Genomic DNA, 26,102 nt, shown 5'->3' on the forward strand with positions numbered 1-26,102 from the left:
CCTGCATGATCAGAAGCAGTGATTTCTCTCAGTGACTAAGTGGCAGCTCATAGAAAGCCAGCAAATACATGGTCAGTGAATGGAGATACTTGGATATCCACCCTGAAATGTAGGTGGCGTAAACACTGCAGCTTTCTTCCAGCTTTGCTCTCCCTCTGTTTTTGTTTACCAGTTTCCCCCGGACTTCCTGCCCAAGAATTTCTCCTTTCAGCCTGCTTAATAGGTTGGTGACAGTTGGCAGAAGGCACAGTTGGGCAATGATGCTCTTACTGAAAAACATGAAAATATTTTCCTGGTATCCATATAAAGATGCAGATGCTTCTTCTATCTGACACTGAAAATTGACTTTCATTGTTTCCTGACCCAATCCAGTGCCAACCAGGCTGTTGTAACTCGTGATGGTATGAAGCTGTTTTGTTGATGCCTTCAGCTCGTCAGCCTCTGCATGCAGCCTGACAAATTCTAAATGGTGTAATTACCCTCTCCTTTTTTTTTTTTTTTTTTTTTTTTTGTAAACAAGCGAGAGGACTGATACTATTTCTATTCTTTTTAGAGCTTATCCTTGAAACACCTATTTTGCAGAACAAGTTATTTTGCCTCTGGAAAGCAGTTAAACACCCTGGTAAAGTAGCTCCTGTGCATTAGAGAGGACATGCATGTCTGGGTAAAATTCTGCCCCTTCTCTGTGCCACAGCCAATCTTTCTGGCTGATCATAGGTGGGAAGTCTGCAGTTGGCCCTGAAACCAGGAAAGTTACCTGAAATTCCATCCACAATAGTGTTATTTTTTACTTTCAAACCTAGGAGAACCAGGAGCTCCTGGGGAAACTGAAATGCAATTTAGTAACCACTAGTTGCTGAGTGCATTCTTCCACTGGGATGTTGTGAGCTGCTACCTGAAGTTTGTCTTGCATCATGTTTGCCTTTAGGTATTGCACGTCTGCTTGTGAAGCCCTGGGTAAGACTTCATATTGGTCCTAAAAACAGTTTCTTCCCTTAATATAGTTTAGACTCTTACTGCATTTAAGAAAGGAATTTGAGTCCTTTTTTTGGAAATAGTGTTACAGCTGAGAATGCTTGCTACATTGATGCAGGTTGTAATGTTAAGCTGAAACCTTAAAAATGTCAACAAAGTGGTAATGCAGATTGTTTTTTCCCACATATTATTTCTTAACTCCAACAGGTTTGGCCTGGAATGTGATCAGGCAAAAAAAATATTTAAGTAATGGGTTCTAGCAGCATCTTCCATGTGCAACAATTAGCCTAATGTGTAAAGTTTCTTGTATATTTTACATATAGAAGTATATTTATTGATTTACCTGTACATGCCCTGGTGCTGCTGGTTCTGTTTCCGTTATTGCTCTTTTGTGTCCCTGCACAAATGAGCATTAGGAAACAAAACTGGGAAGACACTGAACGTGTTCTCGTGCAGCATCTTTAGGGACAGCTGGGCTGATCTGAAAGCAGGTTGCTGGCACAGATATATAGGCCCAGGGATGTAGCTTCAGACAGTTAGTAGTGCCTACACAACTTGAAGAATCTAAGAGAGTTCGTTTTTAGTAGATGGTTGCATTGATTCTATTGTAATAGTGATTTTCTGTTATACTCTGGAGGATATATGTAGACCAGCTCAAAGGAAAGAATCGTTTTGATACCAATCCAGTTTTTACTCATTTTTTATTTAGTTTTCATTTGGCAGCTAGGACACGTCCCCTCATGTTCTTCAGTGCTGCAGGGCAGTTTGAGATGCACTGTGGGTTTTTGCCCTTGTTCGGAGCTGAAAACCCAAGTACCTGTGCACGGGGTAGGCTGAGCCCTGATGGATTCTGCCCTGTATTGAAAATAAACCCATAATTTTGGCAAAAGTCGGAAGCTTCCATTCCTTAAAATAGTGTAGAAGTGAATCAAAACCATGTCTGTCCTAGGTGATCTTCTGGTATAGAAACAGTTGTGCCCCATACCGATACCCAGTGCTCGATGTGTCCTGGGGCTCTGCAGCAGCCTGGCTCTTGCCTGCCGGCAGGACCTCTGTGGTACCTGGTGATGACAGTGGTGGTAGGGGCGAGGGACAGCTGTGACAGCTCCTGTGGGACTACAGCCTTGAGAACGCAGGAGGATGGACTCTGCTGGTTTGGCATTGCTGTCCTGGTACCTGAAAAATGGGGGAAAAAAATCAACCCTTGCCAAACAAACAAGTTCAAACAATCCCTACTCCCAAAACTTGCTGGATTTTTGGTAGCATCTCTCCACGAGAGCTTCCTGCCAGCACACCAGTGCTATCTGAAATTGCATCCCCTCACGTCCTGGCAGACAACAATGTGCCAGTGAAAATCTGTGCTGTGAACGTTATCTAAAACCTTCCCTTCATCTTTTGGCGTGCAAGAGCTTTTTTAGTACTTTGTTCCCCTCTGGGAAAAAATTGATATTATTCTGTGATAAACTGTGTTTCTTTTCCCATGATCATAGAGTCATAGAATCATTTCAGTTGGAAGACTGTCAGGATCATCGAGTCCAAGCATAACCTAACCTGATACCGTATCACATTCTGTGCAGAGAGCCAACGTTGTGGTCCCGAGCAGCTCACTAGATCACCTCTGTGAGTGACGCAGGCGTGTGCAATTTTCCTTTAACGTGGGACTTTTTGAATACAAATTCTGACCTGTCCTGGCCCAGGGTGTATTTGGAGATCAGTTGATCTTTGTACATCTTCTAGTGTTTGTGTAGTAGTTTGACTCCATAGTTGCATCAAAATGTGTAATGCTTGTGTGGGTTTGTTTGTTTGTTTGTTTGTTTTAATATTCCAGTTTTCGTGTGAGCCTCGCTTTTGTTCTTACTGGCTTGCAGGCCAAAGCTTGCTGTGCTTCTTCTCACCTACCACATTGAAACTTTTTTGCTTTTACTCTTAAAACAAGAAATCCTGATGCTCCTTTTCATTCCGAGAGAATAGTCCTCTTGCAAGATTTTTAGAAGTGGTATTTTAAAAGTATTGTTAGTATCTATTGCCAAAGAAAGAAACGTATATGTGTTGACATGGAAATGGCTCATATCGCTGCAGGTATCTGAGAAATGACCGTTCACTGAAATAGTTTGATTTTAATATGGTCAAACACGGTGATGGAAGGGAAATGTGCCCCTTCAAAATGGTGGCTCTGGTGGGGCTTGGCTTCACTCTTAATGGTTCCATTTTCCTTGTGTTATTGTGGCCACTTTCTCTAATTAGGACCAGCTGTAAGATGCTGCATAAGAAACACAGGTTGAAAACATGATATCTGTCCAAAACTTAAAAATTTCTCTTTAAAAGTTTAAAACAGGTGGAGTTCAGTAGGGGAGCACAAGAGGAGACTGAGATGCATCATAAATACCAGTTTTTTAATATATATACCCAGGTTAGTGTCTTCTGAACAATGGCTGTCATTTGGATATTGTACTTTCCTTTAGATGGTGGATTAACTCGATAAGGGTATAAAATCATCATAAAAATCTACTTCCTGGAATGCATGAAAACATCTCTCAGAACTTCTGTATCTTTTTGAAAAATGAGCCTGAGCTCTCTAAGTAATTTAATACAGTCTTGATGATCTTCCTTTCTATCTGCTGGATCTTTGAGGTTGCACAGAAACATTGTAAAGATTCTTGTCCTGCATGCTTTTGTCCTGTAGCGCATACTTAACTAGGGGAAAAGAGATCAAGCATTATCTTACACTCTACTGGATTTTCAACAGCTATTTAAAGAATTGTCCTTTAAAATATTTCATATTTACAAAGAAACTGCTAATAAACATGGCATTTAGGCAATGCCATTCTGCCTTCATTATGCTGAAAGTGATCAGAAGGATTTCCCTTTGGTGTAAGGCAAGCAGCATGCAGATTAGATGTACTCCATAGTACAGGAGAGACCTTGAACTGTCCATTAGGGAGTATTAATTCCATTTTTCCTAAAGCCAGCATCATGACATGGGAAGATACCTTTTGTCTGCTGGTTTGTGCAGCATTATAGTATTTTTCGTTTAAATTCCATTTTAACTGGAGCTTTCGTTCACCAAGTTAGTCACAGCTAATGATACAGGACATCTGTGTGTCGGATTTTGAAATCGCTTTTAAAAAATTATTTAATGAAAAATGATTTAATGAAAGCAAGGCCTACTGTATGTTCTCTGTTAATCAACAGGCAAAAATATTTCAGCTGTACAAATAATTGTACATAGATCCAGCTACTTATTGTCAGTCTCACTGACACTAGCAAGAATTACTCTTGCAGAACTATCTGAAGTTTATGCAGAGACAGTTTCTGTCATTTCTGGAAACCAGTAAGACTTCATGGTGAAGGGACATTAAACACGGTCAGTGCATCTTGCTGGAGGCATTTTGTTGCTGCCACTGACAGCATTATGAAATAAATCAAAAGAGGTTACTGATCTGATTCTCCATAGGCTTTCTTCTTTGTGCAAATAAACTGGTTCCGTGCTGGTTTTGCATTGATGCTAATTATTATATCTGATACAAAATTGTGAAGAATCATACCTTATTGTGAAGTACTTGATTATGTCTGAAACTCCAGAGTGGCTGGAATGTAAAAATTCACGTAAGCTGTATGTGAATCCTCCAGAAATAGGAAGATTTTAAAACTGTTATGAACATCAACTTTTTATAACCTTCAGTTCTCATGGTAAAACACTTCTTAGGATCATAGCCCAAGAAATTATCATCAGTTCTCTGCATTTTCAAATTGTAAATTATTACTAGTTCAGCCAGTGATAATACTTTAAGCAGGTGGCTGATTTGGAATCAAGCAGGCGGTTGCTCCAGTGAGATATAATTTGCAGTAGCAAAAACTTGGCCCTTTATCTCTGTCCTCTGGACCACAGACAAGAACCAAATGTCCACTACACTGTGGATTTTTCACACTTTGACAAAAATGGCCATACTGTGTCAGACAAAGTCTATCTCACTGCCATTCTGTCTCAATAGCGGCCAACACATGCTGGATGATAGCTGCGCTTTAGGCTTTGCATTTGCCATTTTATACGGCTCTTTTTCTGTCTTATCTTGAAACAACCATGGACTCTACTCACCTTCATTGTGTCACTTGATTTTATGAAACTTTTGTTACATTTCCATCACCTAATCCAGCTCCTTTCCTCCAGCTTGAAGGATGATGTACTTGATTTGTTGCTTTCATCTGTAGCTAAAGCAGAGGCTGATTATACTAACAAAGGCAGAATCACACTGAAGAGACTGTTAATATTAGTTTGTAGTGAATCCAAACATAACTACACTAATATGGTATAATCATATATGCATTTTAGTACCCAGGGGCCTAGTAAAGATAATATTAGCACTGCTGTATATTGGAACCGTTCCATTAATTTGGTTGTTCTTTTTGCCTTTTTCTCAGTCTTTCCTCACGTCTCCCATATTCCTTTTTTGAGACGAGGGGGAGAAAGCAAAGGGGACCAGAACTTCGTACAGCTCTTAACAATCTTAGAATTGCAGGATGGTTTGGGTTGGACAGGACCTCTAAAGATCATATAGTCCAACCCCCCTGCCATGGGCAGGGTCACCTTCCACTAGACCAGGTTGCTCACAGCCCCGTTCAGCCTGGCTTTCAATATTTCCAGGGATGGAGCATCCACAGCTTCTCTGGGCAGCCTGTTCCAGTGCCCCACAACCTCATGGTAAAGAATTTCTTCCTTATATCCAATCTAATCTACTCTTTTAGTTTTAAACCATTACCTATTGTCCTGTCACTGTGGTCCCTGGTAAAGTCTCTCCTCATCTATCTTGTAAGCCCCTTTTGTATATTGAAAGGCCACAATAAGGTCTCCTTTATTGCTGTGTCGTGGTTCATACCAGCTATGCGAGTTGTCAGTTGAGTATTTTCACTTGCTGGTTTCAATACTGATTTGTATTCTCTACAGAGGTTATAAATTCAGGCTAAAAACTGTCAGTCTAGTGTGATTGACAGGTTCTTGATTAATGAAGCCTAGGACTGAAATTACAAAAAGGGGTGGATGTGCTGTTGGTGATATGGAGATGGCTGAGTTTTACAGGATCTGTATGTAGGGATGTTTTTCAGTAACTGTTGCTTGAGATGACTGTGAAAATAGTACTATTAATACATATTGGAAAGCCAGTAAGGTTTTAATAGAAGTAGAATGAAATGCACTGTCACAAAGTGTTGTGATAATCTGTTAATTCCTAATATTTGGTTTGATGGAGTTTTTTTTACTATTTTGAAGGACTAGACTTAGTTTTTCGTGGGGTTGTAACAACTGCTACCAGTACAAATCTGAGAATGATGTAGGTTTCATGTAAGAATCATGTAGATGACCTCTCAAGGTTGTCTAATCTCATCCCTAATCAAAGCAGGACAAGTCAGAGCAGGGTTCTCCTGAACTTCTTCTGAAATTTTGACCATGACCTGTCTGCATCTCTATGGTGCAAAATAAACACACAACAACCTCACATCTGGTCCAAATTTTCTGCATTCTAACTTGTCCTGCCCCTGCACACCTCTGGGGCGCCTGGGTCTCTCTCTGGCCCTCTGCTAGGTGGCCTTCTCTGCTGAAAAACATGCTGCCGTTGAGTGGAAATGGTTGTCTTAGAGCCTCTTGTGTTTCTGGTGGAATATGGTTAACACTAACATGTAGTAAATTAGCTGATACTTTAAGATGTGATTTTAGGATGCAGTTCAGTGAAATGTTTAAGTGTGTATCTGTTCTTCTGTCTTCAGTGTAAATCAGCTTTGTGCTCAAGTTTAAATGCTTCAGTTTTTTTAAAAAAAATGTTGAAGCAGTTTCTTAAGGCTTATTATTTTTAGCTCCAAACTAGCCTGCTGTGCTGTCTTTTTTTTTTTTCTCCTCTCTGATAGCTTTGGAACACAACTGATCTGTACTAAAATTATATTGATTTCAAAACAGATTTTTAAAATCTGTTTAAATGTGGACCTCATCTCTGATTTAACTTTTTTCTTTACTTTTAATAAAGCTCTCATGCTAATGGCATCTGGATTTTCAAAAGTGAGAGGAGTTTTACAGGCTCCCTAGATAAACTGGGTTTTTTTAAACATTTTTAAGGTGATGGTCTAAACTAAATGTGCTATTAATAAAGTAAAAAAAGGAAGTGAACGTTCAACAGATTGTATCCAAAAGTTCCCATGGAGACTTCTTTTGTTGACCTCCAGGCTCCTTTCTTGGTTCTATTGAATTTCCTTTTTTCCCCTTCCTACTGGGAATGTGTCCCTGTATCTCATTCTTTTGGGCAAGGAGTAGAAATATATTTTTACTGTTAAACCACTGACTCAGGGCAGGAACACAGATATTTCACTTGGCAACAAGAGATAGAAGGGAAAAAAGATATGGCTAAAGTAATACTTTTTGGCAGAAAAAAATGCAAAAATATGTAAGGCTGGAAGTATGTTGCCCAGGAATTAAAATACAATATTTGTACAAGTATTAATACAGTAACAGCTGGGCAGATCAGCTCGAGAGTAGGTTACTGACTGGGTTGGAGGGAACTCTGAGTCATCAGCTTTTTTAATGCCCTTTTAATTGAAAAACAAGAGAAACAACAACACCAAAAAAAAAAAAAAAGGCACTTTTGAACTGTCCTGACTGCAATTTTATTCTAATTATCTTTCTTCAATTTGCAATGAAAGAAAAAAAGCTTTCCAATTCCAGATTGCTAAATGCTCTGCACTTCATCACTTGATGAGAGATGGAGTGGGAAGCTCTTGAGGCTGTTACAACACCTGGCTTATTTTGGTTGTGCCTGTGCAATGTTGGCTACATCATCTTATCTTTCCTCATTGGCTTTCTCCATCTTTAACTGAGGGTCACGTTCCCGTCTCCTGTGTAAAGCGGTTCTAGAGCAGCCTGTGAAAAGAAACGCTTGTTTGCTAAAACCACAGGGCAGCCTGCAGATATGCACAAGTCCACCTTAATACCTATTGCTTTATTTCCGAGGTGCCTGCCACAGCTGGAACAGGAGCACGGTGCAATCTGTGCTTTTCTCGATCCTTACCCCAGTTTTCCTATCAAAGAACCAGGTGAACCTCCTACTCCTCAGCTGGGATGGTCCTGCACCAGGATCTCTTTTCCACCCACACAGAACCTCATCTGTCCTTGTGGCCACTTCTCTCAGCTTCTGCTGGCATCATGTAAATGGCCATTCTTCTCTGTTTGCTATCAGTTCTGTCACGGTTTCTCCAGTTTTAAAGGACTTCATTACAGTAATTTCTGTTTTCTCTAAAGAACATGTCATACACAGCCAAAACACCCTCCTTTTTTGCTTCCCTACTTGTCGGTCCTTCTTGTCCTATTCAAAGGTATTCTTAACTGCTGCCGCCTTTGTGCAAGTACTCAGTCATCGATTTTCTGTCACCAAAGCTTTATATCAAAGAATGTGATATCAAGGGATTTTTTTTTCCCTTTTACAGATAAAAGAAAGTTGCTTTGTTTTCAGGATTCCCAAAAGACCAACCTAACTTGCTGTCAAAACAGAACAAAAAAATTATTTATTGTTAGTGTTTCTGTTCTCAGTGTGTGGATTAAAAAGATCATTTGGAGGGACCAGTTATTTCAAATCTAGGTTTCCTGTGCAAACAAAAAAAAACCTCTTTCAGTTCAACTAGGTGTGGAAAAACTTCTTGCACTACTTAACTTTCTAGAACCAAAACAGTTATGTCTAAATAGCTTTTATTTGCTTTTAGAGCAGGCTGTCTTGTTATACCGTTGGATGTATTTGCTGTGGAAAATTAAAAATGCTACAACTCAGTTATTAGGCAATCTGATGGTCTTTTCTCATTCTTGGCTGGTGGTTTTTTTTCATTCTTGGCTGATGGGGGGGCTATACTGTAAAAAAAACCAAAAAAACCAAAAAACCAAAAAAGACCAAAAAAAAAAAGACCGAAGCAAGCAACGCTTTGGAGCTTTCTCAGCAGATTAGAGAATTATGTGAGGTAGCAAGCTTCCTCTATTGTTGAGAGTCTACTTAGGTAAAATCGTTTTGTACCTACTGAGGATAAATAATGCAATTTTGATCTTAAAGCTACTTCTATTTTCTTGTGATTTGGTAAATTTTACAGAAAGAAATTGTGAAAATGAATGAAGTTGATACTTCAAGAAAATAATCATGTAATAGGCTTGGAGAGGGAAAGGGTGTTTGCTTTATTGTATCATTCATTTGCAGAAAGTAATAGCTGGGTCTAAGAGGAGAAGTCTTAGGCAGAGGAATGTTCTGCAGATGATACGGAGAAAGCTGGGCTGGAAGCTGCTGTTTTGTGAGGAAAGGCAAAACAGAGAAATGGCTCCTGTGTCTGTCTTCTGTTATCCAGAGCACTATCCACAAGTTTCTCTTTTTTGTCCCATTTCTAACTGTAGACTTGTTCTTTGAAGTTTTATCTGGATGGAAGAGAGGGTATTGACTGGCTCTGGGACAAGAATGGGTCTGAGAAACTGGTCTGAAGGTTCAGTTTAATTGATGAGTGAGTGTCTCATTGCTTGGCTGAGCCTTTTTGGAAATGCTCGTCCACAGCAAGAACACAAAATGCTGGCAAGAGCCCTATGTAGTTTTAAGCTGTTGCTCCAAGCTGTCACCTAGATTAGCTGGCAAAAGAATGTTTGAACCTGCAAATGACTTTGGCAGAGCCCCGTCTCGAACCATAGTTGCCTGGCTGTGGAATTTTGCCTGGTATTGTACTAATAATTTGAGGGATGGGGGGATCACAAGGTTTCCGAGCAGCAGATGTCTGCCTGCATTTGCTGTGAGATTTTTTAGGTTGGCTTTATGTCTATCTACAATGTTTTTATTCCCTTGGAAGTGTATGCAGTATGTTTTCAGAGGGAGATGCTGAAGCATCATTAATACCCATTCTTCTGCTTTTTAGCTTTTGTTACTTGAACTCCTTTTAGAACTAGGGTTTGTTTTGTCATTTTTTGAAAAGTCTCTCTATCTTTTAGTTGGCAGTGTGTTACACTACTATGATTGCCACACAATCCATTTTACCTACAGAAGAAAATCAAAATGCCTTACCAGCTGATTCCCATTTCTACGCCTAACTTGTGGGTTATGCCTACTAACACGAACAGCAGCTAAAACATAGGAAGCTGTCATTAAAAGTTTCAGAGATCCCCTCGTAAAATGTAACATTTTGAAAGCATCACTCGCTTTCAGAAGTAAAGGTTTGCAAGAACAGGTCTTCCCCACCCTATTTAGCTCAGTATAAGCTAATAAGGCTTTTTGGATGTGAAGCCGAACTTCCAAATTCTAGTTTTGCCTTTTGCTTGTAAGGATGAATGTCTTGTTATACAGACAGGTTAGACCGGGCTGAGAAGGAGCCAGTTAGACCATGATGATCCATTTCATGTATCACCACTACATGTAATGTTGCCTTCTACAACAGCATTGTCCTTGTTTTTCCAGCGTTCTTTATTGCTGCCGTTTGCACTCTCACTACAACAAGATTCAGCCGCCCTTTACTGCAGCAGATTTTGAACCCTTGTAAACATATGCATTAAGGAAATTTACTTCAGATAAAGTAATTACCTGAATCCACAGCACAAAAAGTCTGAGTAAATCTAGTCTCATTAAATTATTCATGACATTAGGAAGTCTCATCCTTCGACTTCATTTTTGTTCATAGATTAGAAGGAGGAAAGCAAACATCGCTGTGGTTTCTCAAGTTCAAATGAAGTGGTTCAAATGCAGGAATGTTTCCAATCTAGCAGAAAAGAAAGCAACAGCAATTAAGGCAGAAATTTCATTAACAAAAAATATTGACTTTTGGTGACAAATACCTGTTTTTTCCATTGTGGAAACTGCGGAATTTTTGCTGTTTGTTTGTATGTGGGTTGTTTGTGTGTGGTGTTGTGTGTTTTTTTGGTGATATATCTTTTGCATCATCTGTTTCCCTCTAGTTCAGTGAGCAATTAAGTTGCTCCACTTTTTAAAGATTTAGTGATTTTATTGTTTTGTGCTATTTTAATCTATTCTGATAACTAACAGCAGATTTAACGGTTATCAGAAGCTCCTGAAGTATACTTTCAGTTTTCAGAAGACTTATTTTCAAAAGAAAAATGTATTGAATTCTCAAAACTTGTTTTGTTTTTTATTTTTTAGATTAGACTCATTCTCTGTAAGCAACCATATTTTGCCTACAGTCGTTTAGTTTTAAGGTTGTAATATAACAGAAGATGGATGGCAGAATTGAAGACAGGAAAATGCAGACAAAATATAATTCGTTTTAGGGCTAGATAATTTTAATAAAACATTTCAAACTCATTTTCTGTTTTAAAAACAGCCACCTCGCAGTCAAAGTCCTTTGGGTTTTTTAGTGGAGTTTTTAAAGCTCATTTAATATAGAGATTAACAACTTCTTTTATTTCTTTCATTCAGTTTTTTGGTTTGTAAACCTGAAGGCTGTGAATTTTATGAAAGAAAATCCTTTAATTTCGTGTATGCCTATTGATATGTGCAGTTGCCATGGTACAGATTTGGAGTGAACCTTTAAAATCTCTGACTTGAACCAGTATGATGATTTTTAGCATCATTTTTCTGATCCAATTAATCAGAAGTCTGAAAAATTACAAGTACTGAATTTAGCTGAGTGGATGCTCTAAAAGTCTGAAGTTCTAAAGCAAAGGTCTGGACTTTACTACGTGGCGTTAAAGCTTCTGCAGGGCCCCCCTTCAGGCGTACAAACTGATTTGTGCGATGAAGTTTTGTTGAGAGTTCACGACTCCCTCTGAGTCACAAGCCATTGTCTGGGAGCAGCTGCTTTAATTTCTAGCTATTCAGTTTAATGCCTTCTTTCCAACTGTTTTGTACAATGCTGTATTTGAATAGAGTTTTATATAACTTCCATCAAATAGCTGAGTGGATCAGGAATTGTTCAAAACTTTGCATCAGTTCCTTAGGACGTTTCTGCTTTCTTTCCTGGCAGCCCCTGCTGCTAGGGGCAGAGTTCCAGCTTATTAAATAAGTGTAGTCATTGATGGTGGACTGCAAGCTTTAGGCTGATTGTAAGGTCCTGTGGAGATAAAGATGGATCTTGAACTCTGTTAAGGACTTTATAGGAAGTTTGTGAGGAACGGAGGGCATCTCATCTGCATTCAGCAGCCTGGGTTCGTGACAGATGCTGCAGTTGCCAGATAAAGGTTTTTAAGCCCAAAGGCTCCGTGCTCAGGTGTGGTGCCGAGTATGAAAACCCAAAGGCTGTTTTTGTGGGCTGAGGTTCATGGTTGCATTTGTTAGTAAATTTTCTTTGTGAAGCTTGGAGTTGAAGAGAAACCCAAGGATATGTCTGAGCTCCAGGTTGCTCCTAGCTGACAGCCAGGGCTGGTTTTGGCGTTTTGTCTGCCGAGATGATGCCGCTTTGACCACTGGACCCTTTGGTATACTTGTCTATCCAGTGATATCATGTGTCTTGCTTGAGAATATCTAATCAGATATATAGATTGGCTCTATTCACTGTGTTCAGTTTTGAGCTCCTCATCATAAGAAGGACATTTTGGTACTAGAGAGAGTTCAGAGAAGGGCGACAAAGCTGATGAGGGGCCTGGAGCACAAGTCTGATGAGGAGCGGCTGAGGGAACTGGGGTCTTTAGCCTGGAGAACAGGAGGCTGAGGGAAGAACTTATCGCTGTCTACAACTACCTGAAAGGAGGCTGTAGCATGGAGGAGGTTGGTCTCTTCTCCCAAGTAGCAAGTGATAAGACAAGAGGAAATGGCCTCAAGTTGCACCGGGGAGGTTTAGATTGAATATTAGGAAAAATATCTTTACAGAAAGGGCTGTCAGACATTGGAACAGGCTGCCCAGGGTGGTGGAGTCACCATCCCTGGAGGTGTTTAAAAGGTGCATAGACAAGGTTCTTAGGGACATGGTTTAGTGCTAGAGTTAGGTGATGATTGGACTTGATGATTCTGGTAGTGCTGTGGCTCTGTGGCAGGGCAGGTGGGACTGTCTGAATGTTAATGGTACTTGGGAACCACCTGGAAAATTTCTCAGGCTCCATTCTGCTGTTAATAGTAAAGAAGCAAAGTTAAGTGGTGATACAACTGAGATGTGAATTAGAAATACCACAATTTTTAAATGAAAATAGGTTTTTCTTGGCAGGTCTGATTATGATTCAATGAAGAAAATGTTATTTAAACCCCCTTCTTGAGTTCCCCTATTAAAACTATTCACAGATTTTCACCTTTCTGAAGTTGAAGCTCTGTGCATATGTAAATTGTTCTTCTCTAACAGATCTATATAGGTTTTTTATACTGAATCAATACATTTAATATTTTCTGTATTTCAAGAAAGACTTTGAAAATGTAAAAATGTAGATCCTCCTCACTTTTTCTTTTTATGGCGACTATTTTGACTATTGTGATCTGTATTAGGTATTCTGGGTGGGTGTACCAGATATTATAAGATGTATAAAACATAGAATTTTTCACCAGACTATGTTCTGCCCTAAACACCACGCTGGACAGAAACAAGTTCAAGTAAATAAGGGAGTCAAGTATCTTAAATTTTTGTCTGATATCATATAGATTCCTGTATTACCTTTTTTTTTCCTAAAATAGGATACTTTGAAAATTTAAAATTACCAGAGAAGAAAACTTTCTCTGTTTGCCAGAATGTTGGGTTTTTTTTTCTTCATTGAGAAACTGTTTTCTGCTTTTTGAATGCAGCCTCATACCATTGCTGCCAAAGATGTGGAAAAAAAAAAATTAAATTATGCTTCCTCTGTTGGCCTTACAGCTGTGCAGAAGATTTATCTCGTACCTTCAAATTATCCACACTTGCAACTGGTTTGTGGAAACTGGCTCTTTGGGGGCCAAGTGAGAACACTTTATCTGCAAGATCCAGATCTGGGCAGTGAATAATGGCATTTCTGAAATAAGCTCTCAATAATAGTGGGAACTTTTAGAAAGAAAACAATGATATTTTTGTGATAACTTTGAGTACATTCAGCTGCTGCAGATGTACAGCCTGTTAGTATGATAGAGGAGAGCTGTATGTTTGTCACCAGGAGTATACACTGCCTGCAAAAACAGTTTCATTTTTTTGCCTAGACTTCCTTAAAATCATCTTTGTGGTACAGTGTGGAAAAGCAGAACTGAAATGATTAAATTGTTAAAAAATAATTGAAATAATCCAAGTTTGTTTGGAAGTAACGTGCAAATCCTGTTATGCCTGGGAACATTGTCTTGATAACGATCACTTAAGAACGATTAAAGAACTATTACGTATTCTTTTGTTGTTTGTTTTTTCTTTTTTTTTCTTTTTTTTTTAAGCTGGACCTGTGATCTGCAGAATGCTAACATACCCTCCAACTCGAAGAGCCTTAATTGTGGGTTGTGGTCTGCAGATGTTTCAACAACTGTCAGGGATTAACACCGTCATGTATGTATTTACTGCTTGCTTCTCTTTATAAAATATAAGAAAAAGACAATTAGACTAACAGCAATTATAGATGGGCTTCTGGACAAAATCTGAAATGTGAAAAATTGAGTGTGAAAGCTGGAATGCTGGTTTGAAATTCAGATACTGACATATTTGGCATCTCAGAAAACTGGTACAAAACTAGTATATAGAGATGAGAATGTAAACTATACTCTGGGAGATGTTATTATATGTTAGGGTTTACGATCAAACCTACCTATGTCTAGATAAGAAAGTACACTTAGTTTGATTTTGTGTGCAAATAGATCTAAATACTGCGAGGGTTAGATTACTGACCATGTAGATGAGATGGAAAATTACTGTGAAGTGCTAAAGGAGGTAAGATGCTGAGGGAAGAAGCATTTCTCATTATTACATGGTTCTGTTACACGTATGAAGACTTTTTAGTAAACGCAAAAGTGAAGAACAATATATTGGGTGTTGTGATGAGCTCTCAGCTCACAAGAGGAATAGCTCTTGGTAAATGTGCCATGCACGAGACTTAGTTGAAGATTAAATTACTGTGAGCTACCCTACAAAGTAAATATAATGAATATGATTTCAATATTGTTTGAAGAGGAAGTGTAAAATACGTTGCAGTCACATTTTATGGAGAGAACTACATCTAAGAGAGCAAGCTTATTAGGAAATAGTTGAAAGGAATGGCCAAAAGGATAAAGCCTTTTGTGGTATTAAGAGCTACCATATTAAATGTTAGAGTAAATATCTGCCATCTGTCACAAGGAGGGGAAAAAATCCAAACTCGTTGTTGTTAAACTGCAAAGAAGAGAGATCTGTAAGAGGTAAAGAGAGACTTTATGAAGTAGAAATTGCAACCAAATGTGGGAAACAGGAGAAGGCATAACTGGTAAGTTATGTGTGAAAACCAAAAGATAGGCACAGAAGGAGCTTGGAGAAATTCTTCAGGCACATCAGAAGCAAGAGACCTTGTAGTCTTCAGGTCCAGTAAGGATCAAGATGGTGTGAGAACACTAGCAGAACAAAAATCTTTAGCAGTAAATCTTACAAAGACTCTTTTTGCATCTGTGTTAATTATGGACTGTACATGAATGTTCTTGCACTGTAGCTTATTTAAGATGTCTCAGATGGTCTGTTTCAAATTGAAGTGTTAGGGGAACAACTTTTAGAACAAGCTGATTAAAATGAGTAATAACAAATTGCTTGGACTAATCCGGGTTCACTCAACAGGTCTGGAGTAATTTGAATACATGATCACTGAATTTGGAAATGCTGCATAATCTGCGTGAAGCTACAGCCCAGAAAGTTTTGTTTCTGTCCTCATCAAAATTAATTAAAACTGTGATAGAATCAAATGAGAAGATATGTTTATAAATATGAAAAATGAACATGGACCTGAAGAATATAAAATAATAAAGAAGAGCCAACATGATTGTTGTAGACAAATTATAGCTTGCAGATTGGATGTGAGTTCGTGGTCACATTAGAACTATATGTCCCATATGAACTAACCATCCTAGTCCATGACAGCTGCTGCCAAAGTTTCTTGAAGAAACCAGAGGGTCACAAAAGTAAGAGAGAAGCCCTCTCAGGTTAATAACTTTATAAGATGGGAAAAATGAAGATAAGAATAAAAGATCAGTTATCGCAAGCCAAGAATAGACTCCCACTTGGATCCTTGTGGAGATTTTGCTGTTCTAATAAGTCCATGAGAGGGGCTAAACAGCAAAATAACAGCTTACAGTTGAACACCATTCATGACATTAAGACCCCCAAATCTGTGAACATGAACAGTTGTGGGAAGATAGTACAAGATAACAAATTAATAAAATGGCAGGTGTATTCACTATACAATATTATACAATAATTCTTGCCGGAGAGAACTGGCTAACTAACATGCACAGCATGTTAAATTGTTCCTACTCAAGAGGTCTTGAAGTTGCATTATAGTTCTGTACAAACATGATGACTTCCATGACCAATCTGCAGTAGTACGAACATTGCAGATGTCTTTTCTTTTAGTAAGGATAAACCAACTTATATATGGGGAGAGAGATACTTGTATTTAAACAAGATGTTTAGGACTCTGCAACTTGGAAGAGAAATGAGTTCAGAAATGTAAGAGGCGTATAAAGCTACTAATGTATGGAGAAGATGAAGAGAGCATGATTATTTATCATATTTTATAACACAGTTTTGATGACTTCTAGCTCTTACCCAGCAGTAGGCTTAAAATAAATATTTTTTCATGCGACACATAATTACATAGTAGAAGTCATTGCCAATGGATCTTACAGATGACAAATGCAGAAATAAGTTTAGAAGTTAATTAGGGAAACTTATATAATAAACATTATTTAATAAACATTATTAAAATGTTATTAAACACCATGTGGATGCAACCTCTAGCCATGGACAGTCACATCTTGGTTCTTACTACTTTGGGATGCCTTATTAGGCTAGAACAAAAACTTGACAGTTCACAAGGTTTATGATGTTGGTAGGTTGACTTTGTTTATTTTAAACTTCATGTGTTTTAAAATCTCAAACTCCTTTCTGTGTAGGAGGTTTTACAAATAGTTTGACCTAATTTGCTTGTGGATGTGTAGGAGGACAGAATTATAACCATAAACCATAGTTGAATCTTAGTTTTAAAATAAGAAAATGCCTATAATAAACACATGAAGGCACTCTTGTTAAGGGACTGGCTTGTAAACTAATTGCAATATCCATTTTTTTTATAATAAACCAGTGTAACTAAATTTTTAGTTATCGAGTATTCAAGACATTCTATGTAAGGACATTTTACAAATATAAGTAAGCAGCTGTCTGTTGATGGTTTGCTTACATAAAAATTGGTGATTGCTTTAAATGCAGTAATTAAATTGTACCTTAAGGAACTGTCATGTTGTATTAACTCTCTAAGTACTATTTTCCTCTCCATCATGTTTGGTTGTGTTTTTCTGTGATTGCTGTTTTGTTGCATCAAGAAAACAGACATTGGTTATGTTTCAGGTTGTAGGATTGCCTGGACTTGCCTTCAGTGGTTTTGTAAACTCATCTACCAAAAACAGTCACAAAAAATGTTTTGATGGTTCACTGTAAGTTTGGTGCAGCTGTGAATCTTCTTCCCTTGGTGTATGCCCTTTTCTAGGCCATAGGAGAAGAGGCTGATGGCCGTGACTTGCTGTTGCCCATCTTTCCCTGGCAGAGAATTTAGGCTTTGGTTGCCCTCTTTTTCCTTATGTATTTCCATGGGACTCATTCTACGCTGTGACCAGTTAACTTAACATGGCAGCATCCATGATGACTCCTGACTTGTTCTAATCTTCTGGCTTGAGGATTTCCACTATTTCTGCTGTAAAATAATTTGTTGAATCTTGTATTTAGCTGTAAGAAAGTGAGGCCTCCCAACATAAAGCCTCCCAACATAATCAAACCACAAGGCAGGAAAGTGAAATGAAAATATAGGGAAGAAAACAGTTGTAGAATGATTTAATACTTCCCCAAGTTATATAAGTAAATCTTCTATTTAAGAAAACAGGAGTTTGAATCAAAAAGTATGGGTGTTAGAGGTAGGAGGTTATAGGAGTGTTTCAGGGGTCTAAATATAATCACTGAGTGCACCCAGCAGTAGAAGAGATCATAAAAAGCAGAAGAATACCTACAAGAAACACATGAAGACAACAACACTCTAGACCTTCAATATGTAAGCGTTCAGAAATCTGTTATACATTTTCTGGTTAAAAATTGTATATCAGTAGTGAAGCCAATGAGAGCAACAAAGTCCATGTGTAGTTGGATTTCTCTTGAGGATGGGGAGAGGAAACCTAGAAGAACTTTTGTAAGAGTTCACGCTGTTGTGCAATAAACTGATCTAGATTATGCACAGGAATAGTTTCATATTGTGTTTGAATCAGCCACGTATGTGGGGAACATTCAGCCCCAAGGAACCAGAAACTCTCGTCATGAACAGGATGTTACTGAGCTGGTGAGAACAGCATGTGGAACAACCTCTGCATTGAGGAGGTGGATCTGATAGAGAAACAAAATGTAAAAATAGGCAAAGGAGATTGTGATTCTCACAGGAACAAATTCTAGCATGCTAAATTTAGTCAGTAAAAGAATAAAGCTCACTGACCTATAGCTTTGATTCCCTTTTTGCCTAAGAACAAGGGTACCAGTGCTTTTTGATAGAGTGCCTGAAGTAGAAAAAATGTTTCCTTTTGTCATGGCTTTTGCTGGTTTAACTGACCTGTAAAAGATAAAGTAATACAATTTTAGACGGATATCTCTCACATTGGTCTGAGCAGGTCTGAAATGGTTTAACTTTTCGGTTTCTTATCATCCTCATATTTTCTCATCTTGAAAAGTGAAGCTCACTGTTTAAAGCCTGAAGTCTCAACTCTGGCTGATAGGAGACTGAAAAAGGCCCTGTGGAGGAAGTTATATTCCAGGATAGCAGTTACTACAATTCAGCTTTTTAATAGTAACATATCCCAGAATTTTGTTAAAACAGTGATATGTAGATATTTTCAAGCCCACAGTGGCTCATAGTTAAAACTTAGGGGAGGAGGACTATTTTAAGGTAAAACTTTAAGCTAATTTTTCCATCAGGTTTTTTTTTTTTTAAAAAAAGGAAGTTAAAAAAAACTGACACATTTTCTGGGGTGTGGGAGGAAGAGAGAGCTTCGAGGATTCGACTATTTCAGATTGTTTGGTGAAAAACATCAACAGCGTATATCAATATTTTAGCTATATGCTCATGTTCCTGCAGGACTAGGACTTCTGAAAACACTCTCAGTACTGTGCAGCTTCATTGCAGTAAAAAAAAAAAAAAAAAAACAAACATGAGGAAGGAAGCTTTTGGAAAAAATCCGAAGTTATCTTGAATACTAAGCAGTAATTTAGCCGTGATTGGAGGGAGTTCAGTATTGTCTTGTCAAAGCTGCACGCAGGTCTTGTGGCTTGTGCTGGAGTTTCTGCTGCTCTTCTGGGGGCTCGCTAGTTCTGAGCTGGCGGCCATTCACTCAGGCTGCCTGCGCCCTCAGGACTGTAAATCTGAGATAAGATTGAAGAGACAGCTGTATCATCTTGATTGTTCTTATTCTCAGGAAACTTTAGGCAGACTCGATGAAAGCCAGACATAATATTTGGTTCTGCAGTTGAAACACTAAGCTGGATGCGATGCTAATTTCGTAATTTGTCATTATCTTTTCACATTGTGTTAGAAGAGCTTTCTGCGACAGAAGAGTGGTATAATGTGTCAACAGGGAGAGCTTATGGCCTTCAGCATTTTTGTTAAGCTTGTATTTTTCCTGGTGTATGTGATCTGTTATTCCTAGTTAATAAAATGTCTTTTTATTGTTAAGATATCCTCGCATCTCCTAAAAGTTAAGTGAATCCACATGTAAAATGTATTGGTGTCCGGATTTGGTCCACAGATGCTTTTGAGCTCTAGCAGTCTTGCTTTTTAATGTGTGCAAGCAAACAAAAGAACAAAAAGAATGAGATGATAAAAAGAAGCGTCTTTTTCCAGCTGGCAAGAAATAGGGAGTGGAAGAAAATACTATATGGAGAAGGAAAAAAGCTCAGAGTAATGGGAGAGAAGAAAAAGCTGGATAAAGGAGAGAAGGAAAAGACAAAAGAGGACAAGAGGAGGTTATGTAACAAGCAGGAATTGAAGGTTTGAAGATAAGACTATTAAAACAACATGAAAAGTGAACTAATATCGCATTGAATGTAAATGAGAGAATGAAAGAGAACAGGAGTGGTACTGGAAAGAAGCCAGGATACTTCTTAAGTTGAATAGAGGCTAGAGAGGAGTTCAATGGAAGCAAAGCACATTTCCCAAGAGGTTTAATTGCTGGGTCTATTGTGCAGTAGTTGCAGAGCTGGAACCCACAAGGAGCTGTAAAAACCTTCTGTTGCTGAAGCGAGTGTGGGGCAGCACGCGCCCCTCTGTCCCCCTGGGACCCAGCAGGGCTGGTACCAGCATTTGGAACTTCTGCTCCTGGTGGCGGCGGCCGCGACACGGACGTGTGATTTAACCCCAGAGGGATGGTGAAAGCTAAGACTGAGAAACTTGCCTTTGAATTCTGTTTTTTAATCTTTTTTTGAAATCAAATACTGAATAGGTAGCATAGGACAGTGACTGCTGAAAAACCTTTTATTTTTTTGAAGATCATTGAATAAATACCTTGTTTTGTGAATTACAGCACAAGTAATCTGAACCTTCTCTACTCCTTCAGCATCAGCAGCCATAGAGAGATTTATAATTAATGGATGAATGTATTTTAAAATATTATACCAGATTTATAATGAGTAAGTTAGTCATAGAAATGAGACTTTGCTAGATCATTGACTGTTAGCTTAGATATGGGAAAATAGTTGTTGAGATCTGTAAACAAAAGTTCAACTGGCAAAAAGTAATTGCGGTTCACATTTTTCTTATGGTTTGTATACAAACATTGGTTTTTAAGGTTGTATTCGTTTCTATTGTGTTCTCTGGCTGTGCATTTTAAAACAAAGTCAACAAAATCCACAAAGCATACTTCACTAAAAAAAAAAAAAACCAAACCCAAAACCAAACAAAATGAAATCCAAAATTTACACAATGCTACAATGTCATCCAAGTTGCGCAGCAGTTACCAAAGAGCAATATATCTTCTATTGTAGTCTCCATGTAGGTTTAAATTGGGCCAAAGCAATTACCAAGCAGGCTGCCGTTATTTCTTTGTTTTTGCATGGCCAGTAACTTGTCACTTCAGTTGTTCTTGAATATTCTCAGACCCAACTGTGCTTTAAGTCTGACTGAAGGAGGAACAATTACGTTAATGTTTTTTTCTGATATGAACTTTGTAATGTTGTCAAGATAATTTTAAGATGTCTTGGCAATTAACAAGTCTAATTTTCTCTGACTCCAGAAGATAAAGGCTGCTGCCTGCTTAGGTTTTCATCCTTCAGTATGCTTTTATGAGTAAACTGTACAGTTTATATCTTTCTCTTAATTTTTCCATTTTCCTCTTGGCTTTAGAAGATGTTCAATAAAACAAAAAGAAACCCTATATTGCAGGTGCACTTGCTTTTCAGATAATAATTCATTAAATATTTCATTAGTTTTTAATAAATCCTTCCAATAACTCTTTTTGGAGAAGTGATCCTTAGTTTTACCGTATTATCCTTCCCTCATATTGCATAAAGATTTATATAGTACTGCATGCAAACTCATAACGTGAAAAACTTTAATGGAGAAAAGAGATGTATCTTTGGACATATATAGTATATAGATGCTTTTTAGATAGACTGTAAATATTTTTGGAAAAACAACTAAATGGAAGTCTAGTTTAGTCAAGCACACTAGGAAAGGTGACTCTCCTGTTATACCAAATGCCTCTGTTATATATGCTCTACAGAAATAATGTGATTAACTTCTAACAGCTTGAGAGGAACACATTGTAGCTAATAAATCATTTCATATTACTCAATGTAAAACATTCTAAATGAGACTTTATGGAAGTCACCTGCTTCAGTTTCGTAGTACTTGAAGGAAAACGAAACCCTAGCTCTGGTATTTTGGAAGTTTTGCACATTCAGCAACCATTTTTCCATAGGCAGCGTACTATTATCGCAGCTGAGATTGTTTCTTTTAAAATAGTGTAATAGAAATTAAAAAACAAATTAAAAAAGCTCTGAAGAGCTGATACCAACTTGCCCTTATTGGACACTAGTTTCTTGCATAGAAAACAGCCTCTGCTGTAAGTTTTCCAAGCCCTGGAACAGAGATTTTTTTTTTTTTTTTTTTTTTAAATCTTTTTTTTCCTTTCTACTTCCCCCCAGTACATTGATGGGTCTGAACAGTTAGTTTCTTTGTGGACATCTTTCCACTTTAATTTGGAAAATTATCACACAGCCTAACGAGAGAAGCAGTGGGTTTGGAACTCTGAGCAAGGACAAACTCCGATTTGGAGATGAAAGTGTTGTGTGAAGCACAGGCCTCAGGCTGGGCCGGAGCGGTTTTCAAGCTGGTGGTTCAGGTGCTGGTGGGGCAGGTTAGAGAAAACTTAAACACCCTTTCATCAAATGCTGTCTGCAGGAGCCATGGGTAGCGTTTGTTATACAACAGCTGGGAAATGGCCGCGTTGGCAGAGTCAAACCTTTCCATTTCCTCTTTTTCTTTGCCTTCACCGCCTGCTTGGGGCTGGTGAAGGAGGAATTTGACCATGGTTTCTCCAGACCCTGCTCCGATGTTGTTTCTTCTTCTCAGTCATTAGAAAATACAGACGTGGGAAGCGAGTGCTGCCTGGGAAGGGGAGTGGGCATTAGTCAATCTGCTAGGAAGTGGCTGAAACAGAAATGTGTTGATGTCAGGATGCCAAGAGCAGCATCCAGGAACTTAAACCAAACAAGCAAACAAAACATTAGCTGGCTAAGGAAAACTACAGCAGGTCTGAGAAAAAAAATTAACTCTGTTCCACAGGGAGGAAGCAGGCTGCTGACTGCTTCCATCGTGAATTAGAATCGTAGAATAGTTTGGGTTGGAAGGAACCTGCAAAGGTCACCTGGTCCAACTCCCCTGCAATGAGCAGGAACATCTTCAACTAGATCAGGTTGCTCAGAGCCCTGTCCAGCCTGGCCTTGAATGTTTCCAGAGATGAGGCATCTACCACCTCTCTGGGCAAACCTGTTGCAGTGTTTTACTGCCCTCATTGTAAAAAATGTCTTCCTCATGTCTAGCCTGAGAATTAATGTGACCTGCACAAATCCTGACCGTGGTAGGAGGTTGGGGGTGGTAGTGAGTATTGGGATTTAGAGTCACCGAGAGGGGTGGGGAGAGAAAATAGCACATCATACTGCCAGATGTATTAAATAGTTCTAAACCTTATCCTTTGTTTTGATTTTGTACTTAGCCAGCAAACTGCAAGACTCAGTGATGTAGATGGATGCATCTTGTGCTTGAGGCACAAGGAGGCAGCTCAGTAAATGTGAAGATTTGTAAGGCTGCCACAATATTGCTCAAGTTTATGTATCTATTTGCTATGTTTTAAAGATAACTTCTGTGCTTTAACAGTTTTGTTTAAAGAGTGAAATGTTTTTCTTAAATATTCTTGTGTGTGCTTGTTGGAGATGGCCTACAAAACCCTGAGCAGTTTAAGGGTTTAATGGTTTAGCTCCAAAGTCTGTAATTTATCAGTTGAAATAACTGAGAGAGCGTGTTTAGGATACAAGAAAAACAGTAAGTCTGTATTAAAAACATGTCACCTTTGTATCGGTGTTGCTATCAGTAAAACCACACTATGTTAAGTTTCCAATTAAAAAATAACATTAAAAAAAGTGGATCTTTCTTCTCCTGTTGTGCTGACATGGTGTGATAGCCAGAAATTAATGCGAGTCAGTTTGTAAGTATAGATTTGTAATTCACTGTAAACCACAAAACCAGAAATCTGTGGCTTGGGTTATTTGGGCAATGCCATACAGCAAACTTCAAGGTTTCCTCTCAGGCTGAAGCTTCTCACTGCTAAGGCCAGTTCTCTGCGCATTTCATGTTCTTGTTCCTTTTGAAACAGAAAATCACAGCTTTAATCCAGTTAGTAAAAAAAAAAAATGCAAACCAAGCCGCTGAATCATGATGTAATTGTTAACTAGATTAAAGCTATAAAATGTTCATCTTATTTAAGAAGATGCTTGCTTTGTCAGTCTAACTAGGCAGAGCTTTTGGAAGATGGTTATTACACACACAGCCTTGTCCTAAGTATTGGAGATCAAAGAATGGGTAATTCAGATATAAAAGTTTTGAAGGTTTAAGTACCAGGAAGATTGGGAAGGTAGTTCAAGATGTTATGCAGTGAGAGTAACGAAATGAAATTAAGTAAAATCTAGAATGATTATCAGAGCATAGTTAGTACTTAGAGATATTAGACTGAGTGTCTTGAGGGAAGTAGGAAGCACTCCTTGTTTCTAATTGCTTAAACTGTTACAACAGTAGAGAATGTATTAGAAATAATGTATTTGGGTTTCTTTGGTGTTGGAATTAGTAGACATACAATAGAAGATGAATGTAAGTTTAAAAGAAAGGGCTGATTTCCTTTAAGTTAAACTTTTACACCCCATCTATCTTCTGATAATTCTCATAATCTATCCATTTATTATTAAAAAAAACCACACCAAAACTTAACAACCCTCCCCTAAAACCAAGACAAACTTAAAAAATCCTAGACCGCCAAACACATAAAACGATATTGAGGTGGTTGTTTATTTGCATTATAATTTTCTTCAGGTTTAAAAATAAACAACAAAATACCACCTCAAATTGCAGAGGAAGCAGGTTCAGGGTGCTGATGTGAGGTACTGGAATGAACCCTTAACTGTAGACTCTCATTCTGTTTTGAAACACTGGATTTTTTTTCTATTTCATAAATCTTTAAATATTAGTCTTTTGCTTGTTTTTCTGGTCCTGAACTCTGGTTTGGTTGTGGGAGTTTTGTGGGGGTTTTTTGTGGGTGGTTTTTTTGCTTGTTTGGTTTTTTTTTTTTTTTTTTTTTTTTCTTCCCCAAACCTGAACCTTTGACTCAATGCATTGGAAAACTACCACATTAAATTTTTTTTTTCTTGTCTTTTTTGAGTTCTGTCTCAGGTTATTGGCTAGAAGAAAATATACTGAAGAGTGGAATAGCGTGAGTGGAAGTAAACCTCATGGTATGATGGCAGCAAATTATTAGCCACATTCTGCACACATATACTAGAGGGTTTGCTTGACGCTTTGGTTCATTATTTTAAAAATCTTGCAGATGTATTAAAAAAGATTCTTCTGAGTGTTAACTAATACTTCAATAATAATAATAATAATAATAATAATAATAATAATTATTATTATAATTATAATTATAATAATAAAACAACAACCAAACACAAACCAATCAAAAAGAAACCAAACCCAAAACTACAACAACAAAACCCAAAGTCAAGTGTCTTTAGTAAATATAACATGTTCAAAAGACACATGTTCAAAGAACTGTATAGGAGCAAACGCACCAAGTTATTTTGAAGCAAATACTGCTATCTGTCTTCTCACTTGGGACCTGTTTTATTTTTAATGAAATCTGATCAGCAGGGATAATGTGCACAAGTGTATTATTTTTACCCCCAGTTTTTCATACAAATTAATGTAATCTTCAGTGGTAAACCAGCCAGAATGCTGAGACATTTGTATTAAAACGTTGGAAAACAACCAACAGTCCTACTGATGGTACTTTTTTTTGTTTTGTTTCACTCAAATGTGATTTTTTTTTGTATTGGTAACTGATAAAATCTGTTCTATAGTTCTTCAGATTGTAAAAGCATATTTAAAGAAAGACTGTCATTTTGGAGATAACTTAAAGCCAAAGTATTTATTTAAAGACATTTATTCTAACCAGTATTTTCTACCACTTCTTTTGATATTATTGAAGGATTTGTGTCTTTAACAGAAATTTTTCCCAATTTTTAAAATATTTTTTTTAATTTTTTTTTTGTATTTGGCTTCTACTCTCCCTTTTGGCTGTAGTGGAATCATAATACTGTTTGATTTCTATCTGTTGCCTTGGTAATAACTCCCATGTCACAAATCCGGGATGAACTGCGCTGCAGGGCCATACAGGAGGAACTGTGTGAACTGCATGGGTGGGAGCAAAGTCTTTGCTGAAATGTATGGA

The 26,102-nt window shown here is 37.9% G+C and overlaps 1 protein-coding gene across 1 annotated transcript in view; it reads left to right on the forward strand.

The window, feature by feature from the left end:
* The window catches only part of SLC2A13 (solute carrier family 2 member 13), a 153,088-nt gene that overhangs the window by 58,124 nt on the left and 68,862 nt on the right, over positions 1 to 26,102 (forward strand). The window contains exon 4 of the mRNA XM_065640239.1: positions 14,286 to 14,394. Coding sequence (XP_065496311.1) covers positions 14,286 to 14,394 — 109 coding nt within the window. The remainder of the gene's footprint in view (positions 1 to 14,285; positions 14,395 to 26,102) is intronic.

Source organism: Caloenas nicobarica, chromosome 1 (assembly GCF_036013445.1).
Source record: "Caloenas nicobarica isolate bCalNic1 chromosome 1, bCalNic1.hap1, whole genome shotgun sequence".
Lineage (NCBI taxonomy): Eukaryota > Metazoa > Chordata > Aves > Columbiformes > Columbidae > Caloenas > Caloenas nicobarica.